The 10,000-nt window shown below is 44.6% G+C and overlaps 1 protein-coding gene across 1 annotated transcript in view; it reads right to left on the reverse strand.

The window, feature by feature from the left end:
* The window catches only part of bean1 (brain expressed, associated with NEDD4, 1), a 26,892-nt gene that overhangs the window by 15,050 nt on the left and 1,842 nt on the right, over window positions 1-10,000 (reverse strand). Inside the window, exons 3-4 of the mRNA XM_026937499.3 lie at window positions 1,425-1,596; window positions 107-254 (exon numbers count right to left, since the gene is read on the reverse strand). Coding sequence (XP_026793300.1) covers window positions 107-254; window positions 1,425-1,569 — 293 coding nt within the window. The 5' untranslated portion in view covers window positions 1,570-1,596. The remainder of the gene's footprint in view (window positions 1-106; window positions 255-1,424; window positions 1,597-10,000) is intronic.

Raw genomic sequence — 10,000 nt, forward strand, 5'->3', positions numbered from 1 at the left:
GCATTAATCGGTTAAACTAGAATCCATTTACGCCACGCAGGAGTGTGAGAAATTCTAACACAAACATACAGGAAAACTCAGAGGTCAAAGGTCAAAGGTCACTCACTGAGGCGGTGCGTCAGGATAAATGGCGCTGATCTGTGGGATGGGGATCGACTCCGAGTACGAGTCAAAGTCAAACGCAGGAGGAAATTCATCTACACACTCCGACCTCAGCTCACCTGTCGAACCTCCGAACGAAAATCCGTCTGCAGCTGTGAGAAAAAAAAAATACAAAATATTATAAAACCTCTGAAACAACTGAGAACATGAACAGGGTTGCCAGGTCCAGCAGAAATCTCCAGCCTAAAGTCTGATTCAGCTGAAACCTAGCCCCAGATCTGAAGTGTCCAATCACTTTTAATACTTTTTGTATACTTTATTATTATTATTATTATTATTATTATTATTAACACAATTAGCACCATCAGTGCTCAGGTGTACAATAAGAGCGTCTGGTTCACTCCATCACATCGTCATCATCCAGGAGATGTTCAGGTGTGTGCTACAGGTCCTCTCACTGAGTGAATCAGCGCTGTGTTTTCTGTTCTGTCTAAATTATTCCCTTCTGTGGAAATTTCTAATAACCTTCTAAAACAACTTTTTGGTTTAAATTGGCCCCAAAAAAATAAAAACAACACGCAGCCTGTCACATTATAGTTTTCACCCAAAACGACATTCTTATTATATATTATTGTTATTACTATTATTGTTACTGTTATATATGTTTATATACAATATATATAAGCTGTTTGTACCACAGGAAAATTTTCAGGAACCTTGTTTTAACTGCAAGAATATTTTCAGAAACTTGGAACATTTCAGGAATTTTTTGAGGAAGTCAGGAATTTTAGCTTTGTCTATAGTCTAAAGAACTTTTTCAGGAACTCAGGAACATTTTCAGGAACTTTCCAATCACAAAAAAACATTTTCAGACACTCAGAAAACTAATCCGTTCACTCCAGGAACCTTTTCAGGAACTCACTAACTGAAGCTACAGGAACCGCAGGACCATTTTCAGAAATTCGGGAACGTTAGGGACATCTTTGAACCCGGAAGCTTTTTTTTTGAAGAAGAAGTCAGTAACTTTATGTTTGTCTCCACCACAAGAACCTTTTCAGGAACTGAGGACATTTAGGTGCATTGACATTAGAGGAACCTTTTTGAGAACTTTAACATCAGGTCTATTTCTACCAAAAGTGCTTCCCAGGATCAGTGTTAGTTTCTAGGCCATAGTTCCTGGAACCATTTTAATTCTGGTTCCTTTAATATTGTTAGAGGAACCGTGTGTGTTATAGTGCGTGTGTGAAGTGTGTCCTAAAGTGTTTGTTAATGTGTGTGAAGTGTGTGTGAAGTGTGTGAAGTGTGTGTTTGGTATCACTCACCATCGGTGTTGAGGTGTGAGTGTTTTTTCTTCCTCATGCTGCCGATGATGATGATGATGAGGGAGAGGAAGAGCACGAGGCCGATGACGATGCCGGCCACCACCAATGGAGACACGTACACACACATCGTCACGGCAACAACCATGTGTAGATATGCTGCACTCCGAGATCACTACACACACACATGCGCACACACACACACACACACACACACACACACAGACAGACAGACAGATAAAGAGACAGAAAGATCGATACAGAGGGACAGACAGAGAGGCAGCACTGAGACAGATACGTTAGTTTGTTATAAACACTTTAATATAAACAAGAACTCTACGTGTGTGTGTGTGTGTGTATGTGAGTGTGTGTGTGTGTATGTGTGTGAGTGTGTGAGTGTGTGTGTATGTGAGTGTGTGTGTGTAAGACCAGTTTACAGGAACCCTCCCAAATCAATTTAGTGTGAGTGTGAAAGGGAAAGTCAAGGTCAGACTGCAGTTAGCTGGAGACACACACACACACACACACAAACACCCACACACACACACACACACACACACACTCACACACACACAAACACCCACCCACACACACACACACACACACTCACACACACTCACACACCCCCACACACACACATATACACACAAACACCCACACACACTCACACACCCACACACACACACACATATACACACACACCCACATACACCCACACTCACACACACTCACACACCCACACACACACATATACACACATACACACTCACACACAGACACACACACACACATACACACTCACACACACAGACACACACACACATACACACTCACACACACAGAAACACACACTCACACACACATATACACACATACACACTCACACACACACACACACACATATACACACAAACACACACTCACACACACAGACACACACACACACACTCACACACCCACCCACATATACACACACATACACACTCACACACACACACACACATGCACACACATGCACACACACACACACACACACACACACAGACAGACAAAGAGACAGAAAGATCGATACAGAGGGACAGACAGAGAGGCAGCACTGAGACAGATACGTTAGTTTGTTATAAACACTTTAATATAAACAAGAACTCTACATGTGTGTGTGTGTGTGTGTGTGTGTATGTGTGTGTGTGTGTGTGTGTGTGTGTGTAAGACCAGTTTACAGGAACCCTCCCAAATCAATTTAGTGTGAGTGTGAAAGGGAAAGTCAAGGTCAGACTGCAGTTAGCTGGAGACACACACACACACACACACTCACACACACTCACACACACACACATATACACACAAACACACACACAGACACACACATACACACTCACACACACTCACACACCCACCCACATATACACACACACCCACATACACCCACACTCACACACACTCACACACCCACACACACACACATATACACACAAACACACACCCACACACACGCACATGCACTCATACACACACACCCACACCCACATATACACACACACACACACACACCCACATATACACACACACACACACACACACACACACACAGTTATCCTCAGTTGATGTTTATTGTGTAAGACGTAAGAAATGTAAATGTTTTGATGTAATTACACACAGTAAAACATCTAGTGGTGTGTTAACAGTTAATAATTAATATTCAGCTCATTACTACAAACACAAACACAAACCAGCGCTCGACGCTGCTGAGAAATATCTTTTTTTGTAATTTTTTAAATCATTTCTTTTTTGTTTTTGTAACACTTTCTGTTGTTTGCACAAAAAAATAAAAGTCCCTTTAATTGGCATCTATGAGAAATGATCACACACACGTTTAGATTAAACAGCGCTTTACTTTTATACACGAGTGGAAAACACTCCTGTAGTTACAGTTCTTCAGTGCTGTACGCTAACGGCTCATTTTTATTAAGAGAAAAGCGCACATTAATCAGAGATTATAACTGAATGTGATTATGTGAGTTTTACAATAAACATGAGACTAGAAGCATAACGCAGCAACAGAAAGACAAACACGAGACAAAGAGCGCAGTGAAAAACGTGACACGTCTATATACCAGTGCTGATCAACTAAAACCGTGAAACAGGTGAAACCAGACATGTGACTTGGTGCAGTGGCTGATGGGAATCGTAGTCTCTGATCAATTCCAGCATATCCGTGGCAGTGTTACAGAAGTTATCAATAATAATTCTACATCTGATCGTGTTTTAAGTTCCACATCAGCTCACATTAGTGAAATTCTTTCTGCAGGTTAGCGATCCTCGTCCTGCTGAGATGTGAAAGCTCTGTGGACAGCGTCTGTGTTTTACAGAAGATTTTGTGAGATGAAGCTCAGTGTGTCGGTTCTCTTACACAGAAAAGTCTCAGGAGCAGCAATAATAAAGATTTCAAGTAGTAAAAGTGCTTGTGAAAGTTTCCTGTAGTGAGAGTGCACTTGGAGCGTAATGCGATGGGGTCGAGTCGAGAGTTAAACGACAGGAAGTGATGTTTGTGCAGAAGGAAAAGCCCTCGGCGTCGTTCCAGCTTCAGCTCTTTCCTCTCAGATCATTACGGATCTGTTTCCAGAACCTGTTCTCTGTTTCATTTAACTGAGATTAGAGCGAGCAGCGAGCAGAGAGATGGCCACTCTGGCTCGAGCACGTCCCAATTTACTCGCGTAAAACAGGATTAAAGTCGGGATGCTGTTTTTCTCCGGACGCTCAGGGCTTTAGAGACGATTGCAGGCTGATTTCAGGAGGATTTACCTGCTTTTGTGAAATCCACAGGGGATCGAATGAAACTGTCTGTTTCTGCTCGGGGTAAAATAACACCTTTTAGAAGGATTTTTCCAGCTGGAGACTTTGTGAGCTCGGATCTGGTTCTCTGACAGACACGGACGATCATTCATCTTTTTTTTTTTTAAATAAAAGAATTTGCTCCAGACAGAGCTGCTTTAAAATATTTTTTATTCCACTTCCACTTCCTTCGTTCTTCCTCTGACATTTCAGGTGTGATATTGATGAATTATTAATTATAGATGAAGCAGAATCCAGCGGAGGAACGAGTGAATATTTTAAATTAATCTCTATAAATTTATGATGCGCTGATGTGAGCTTGTGCACGGACTCGGGGAATAATTAGCTAATTCAGCTAGCCACTTTTCTCTGCAAACACTGTGTGTTCGATTCGATTATTTATTCAACTCTACGCCTATTTTTTACTTATTTGGAATAGTTAGGTTTAACCAACCTAATAAAAAAATAAAAAAGCTCCATTTCAGACAGGTCTGTGGTGTTTTATGTTGATTTTCAGCACAGATTGGTTGCTGAATTCTGATTGGTGGAGGGACTGAATAACAAGACATGTGATTGGTCAAAAAACCTTTTTGAACTCTAACTGCCATCTTCAACACCAAACTGCAAATAAATAAAAATATCAACTCTTCATGAAGTGCAGGTTTATAATCTAAATAAAATATTTCGAAAATGATTTATTTCAAATAATTAAAATTATTTACATTCGTGGATTTACAGTCGTGATCTCTGACCGCATTTAAAGTAAATTTTTATGCCAAATAATTCCTAATTTATTAAGTAATAAGTAAAACCAGATGGTGAATCACAGACTCTGAAGGGAGTTTAGTGACTCGCTCGTTTTATTAATGTTTTATAGACTGTAATAGTGAAAAATTTGGGGTTTTATTATGTTTTTTAAAAGACAGAATGCGTCACATTAAGGGGCGCTTACTTTTGAGCATGTTCACTGCTGCAGTAGTGCGTATGTTGTTCCCTATCTAGGGCTCGAAAAGAAGGGATCTGTGGTCTACTTTTATTTCTTCTAACCTTAAAATTACATGAACATCATTGCTGTAAAAGAAACTGGAGTTTTTAAGAAAAAGAAACTGAAACTCAACAAATAAATAGTTTATGCTGCAAAAAATCATTAGTAACACTTTTAACATTTATAATTATTTATAAGCAAGTATTACTGTTCTATAAGTACATTTATAAAGACACATCAAGACCTGTACTTCATTATAATAACAGCTACATTTATATTATTGTTATAATTATTTATAAGTGATGCACTTGCCCCTGCTCATAATGCATTCTTCACTGATTTATAAATATTAATTAATCTTATGTCCATGAATGTATTTATAAAGATGCAGCATCATCTAATCAATACTTATAAATCAGTGTTTAATGCATTATAGAGCATGGGCTTCATAGAAAGTGTTACCAAATCATCTTTATCATCTTTATCATCTTTTAAAAGTGTGAAAGCAGATCATCGAGAGTTTAAAACGCTTGTTCAGGTTCAGAGATCAGCGTTTATTAAAGATCTTTAGTAATTTTCTTCGTCTGCACACAGATCACTGAGGTGAGAAACCTGGCCAGAGGGACGTCATGTCCTTTAGCAAAGAGTCCAAAAGATCTGATTACAGAGATCTCACACACACACACACACACACACACCTGAGCTGAGATTCAGTTTAAAACATTAAATTACTCTTATTTATACTCACTCACTCTCGGTTAGCGCTGCATCCTGGTCAGGGAGGCGGTGGATCCGGAGTCTACACTAACACAACGCTAGTGTATCACAGGGCACCACACACACACACACACACACACACACACACTCTCACACACAGTGGCAGTTTTATCTTAGCCAGTCCTCTTACTGCCATGGTTTTAGGAGGAAACCTGAGAACCCGGAGGAAACCCACACGGACACGGGGAGAAGATGCACAAAAGCTCCACCCAGAGAGAAAGCCGAGCTCCGGCCGAACCGGGAATTCCTACTGCTGCGTATCTGAGGTGAAACGAACGCTGCACAGACGGAGCTCCTCGGACCCGTTATCCCTCCGAACAACCGAACAACCGTCTTCTGCTGGCTTGGAAAGGTGTCCGATTCAACAGGATGCAAATGAGTTTCTGAACGTTTTTCTGCCTCTGACACCCAGCAGCACAATGTGACATTTTAGAAACAAATTCTGGCTTGTTCTTAAAAATCACTATTTTTCCCTCTGCGTTTCTGCAACCAGGAGGCACGACTGACATCACAGGGACGTGTCTCACTCAGAGACGTGTCTCACTCAGGGACGCGTCTCACTCACTGACGTGTCTCACTCACTGACGTGTCTCACTCAGGGACGTGTCTCACTCAGGGATGTGTCTCACTCACTGACGTGTCTCACTCAGGGATGCGTCTCACTCACTGACGTGTCTCACTCAGGGACGTGTCTCACTCAGGGACGTGTCTCACTCAGGGATGCGTCTCACTCACTGACGTGTCTCACTCAGGGACGTGTCTCACTGATGTGTCTCACTCAGGGACGTGTCTCACTCACTGACATGTCTCACTCAGGGACATGTCTCACTCACTGATGTGTCTCACTCAGGGATGTGTCTCACTCACTGACGTGTCTCACTCAGGGACGTGTCTCACTCACTGACGTGTCTCACTCAGGGACGTGTCTCACTCAGGGACATGTCTCACTCACTGATGTGTCTCACTCAGGGACGTGTCTCACTCACTGACGTGTCTCACTCAGGGATGTGTCTCACTCACTGACGTGTCTCACTCACTGACGTGTCTCACTCAGGGACGTGTCTCACTCACTGACGTGTCTCACTCAGGGACGTGTCTCACTCAGGGACATGTCTCACTCACTGACGTGTCTCACTCAGGGATGTGTCTCACTCACTGACGTGTCTCACTCAGGGATGTGTCTCACTCACTGACGTGTCTCACTCAGGGACGTGTCTCACTCAGGGATGTGTCTCACTGACGTATCTCACTCAGGGACATGTCTCACTCAGGGATGTGTCTCACTCACTGACGTGTCTCACTCAGGGATGTGTCTCACTGACGTGTCTCACTCACTGACGTGTCTCACTCAGGGATGTGTCTCACTGACGTATCTCACTCACTGACGTGTCTCACTCAGGGACGTGTCTCACTCACTGATGTGTCTCACTCAGGGACGTGTCACACTCAGGGACGTGTCTCACTCACTGACGTGTCTCACTCAGGGACGTGTCTCACTCACTGACGTGTCACACTCAGGGACGTGTCTCACTCAGGGACGTGTCTCACTCACTGACGTGTCTCACTCAGGGATGTGTCTCACTGACGTGTCTCACTCACTGACGTGTCTCACTCAGGGACGTGTCTCACTCACTGATGTGTCTCACTCAGGGACGTGTCTCACTCACTGATGTGTCTCACTCACTGACGTGTCTCACTCAGGGACGTGTCTCACTCAGGGATGTGTCTCACTGACGTATCTCACTCAGGGACATGTCTCACTCAGGGATGTGTCTCACTCACTGACGTGTCTCACTCAGGGATGTGTCTCACTGACGTGTCTCACTCACTGACGTGTCTCACTCAGGGATGTGTCTCACTGACGTATCTCACTCACTGACGTGTCTCACTCAGGGACGTGTCTCACTCACTGATGTGTCTCACTCAGGGACGTGTCACACTCAGGGACGTGTCTCACTCACTGACGTGTCTCACTCAGGGACGTGTCTCACTCACTGACGTGTCACACTCAGGGACGTGTCTCACTCAGGGACGTGTCTCACTCACTGACGTGTCTCACTCAGGGATGTGTCTCACTGACGTGTCTCACTCACTGACGTGTCTCACTCAGGGACGTGTCTCACTCACTGATGTGTCTCACTCAGGGACGTGTCTCACTCACTGATGTGTCTCACTCACTGACGTGTCTCACTCAGGGACGTGTCTCACTCACTGACGTGTCTCACTCACTGACGTGTCTCACTCAGGGTCGTGTCTCACTCACTGACGTGTCTCACTCAGGGACGTGTCTCACTCACTGATGTGTCTCACTCACTGACGTGACTCACTCAGGGACGTGTCTCACTCAGGGACGTGTCTCGCTCACTGACGTGTCTCACTCACTGATGTGTCTCACTCACTGACGTGTCTCACTCAGGGACGTGTCTCACTCAGGGACGTGTCTCACTCACTGATGTGTCTCACTCACTGACGTGTCTCACTCACTGATGTGTCTCACTCAGGGACGTGTCTCACTCAGGGTCGTGTCTCACTCACTGATGTGTCTCACTCACTGATGTGTCTCACTCACTGACGTGTCTCACTCAGGGTCGTGTCTCACTCACTGACGTGTCTCACTCAGGGACGTGTCTCACTCACTGATGTGTCTCACTCACTGACGTGACTCACTCAGGGACGTGTCTCACTCAGGGACGTGTCTCACTCACTGACGTGTCTCACTCACTGACGTGTCTCACTCAGGGACGTGTCTCACTCACTGATGTGTCTCACTCACTGACATGTCTCACTCACTGATGTGTCTCACTCAGGGACGTGTCTCACTCACTGATGTGTCTCACTCAGGGACGTGTCTCACTCAGAGATGTGTCTCACTCACTGACGTGTCTCACTCAGGGACGTGTCTCACTCACTGATGTGTCTCACTCACTGACGTGTCTCACTCACTGATGTGTCTCACTCAGGGACGTGTCTCACTCAGGGTCGTGTCTCACTCAGGGACGTGTCTCACTCAGGGACGTGTCTCACTCACTGATGTGTCTCACTCAGGGACGTGTCTCACTCAGAGACGTGTCTCACTCACTGACGTGTCTCACTCAGGGACGTGTCTCACTCACTGACGTGTCTCACTCAGGGACGTGTCTCACTCACTGATGTGTCTCACTCAGGGACGTGTCTCACTCAGGGACGTGTCTCACTCAGGGATGTGTCTCACTGACGTATCTCACTCAGGGACGTGTCTCACTCAGGGATGTGTCTCACTCACTGACGTGTCTCACTCAGGGATGTGTCTCACTGACGTGTCTCACTCACTGACGTTTCTCACTCAGGGACGTGTCTCACTCACTGATGTGTCACACTCAGGGACGTGTCTCACTCAGGGACGTGTCTCACTCAGGGATGTGTCTCACTCACTGAAGTGTCTCACTCACTGACGTGTCTCACTCAGAGACGTGTCTCACTCACTGACGTGTCTCACTCACTGACGTGTCTCACGTCAGTGTGATTCTAAATCATTCCCTTCTATAACTGTGTACTACATGGACAAATAGTGCAGTTGTGTAACCAGGAGCTTATGAATATGAGCATCAGAGTCATTTCTGATTTCATTATAGTTTTAACATGAAGTCTGTTCTGTTGAAGTTATCAGCTGTTCATTGATGGAGAATCGAGTGCAAAACTGTTTGTGGGAATTGTAGTTCAAAGCCATCTTCATGGTTTCAAAGTGGAACCATCCACAGTAATCTCATGTATCTTCAGGCTGTGTGTGTTGGAGGTCATCCTCAGCAGCAGAGAGCGATCTCCAGGTGATGAGATCTCCAAGCAGAAGTAGGGCATCAGGATGGATCAGGCAGGTCCGGAGAGCAGAAGAGGTCAGGATCACCGGTGTCTCAGGAGGAATTTCTGCTCCCAGGCAGTTGAATCTGTTTAAGGTCTGTAGTGTCACGTCTTCTGTTTTAATCTGTTGTTTCATCTCTGCTTTTATCTC

The sequence above is a fragment of the Pangasianodon hypophthalmus genome, chromosome 25, assembly GCF_027358585.1.
Source record: "Pangasianodon hypophthalmus isolate fPanHyp1 chromosome 25, fPanHyp1.pri, whole genome shotgun sequence".
NCBI lineage: Eukaryota > Metazoa > Chordata > Actinopteri > Siluriformes > Pangasiidae > Pangasianodon > Pangasianodon hypophthalmus.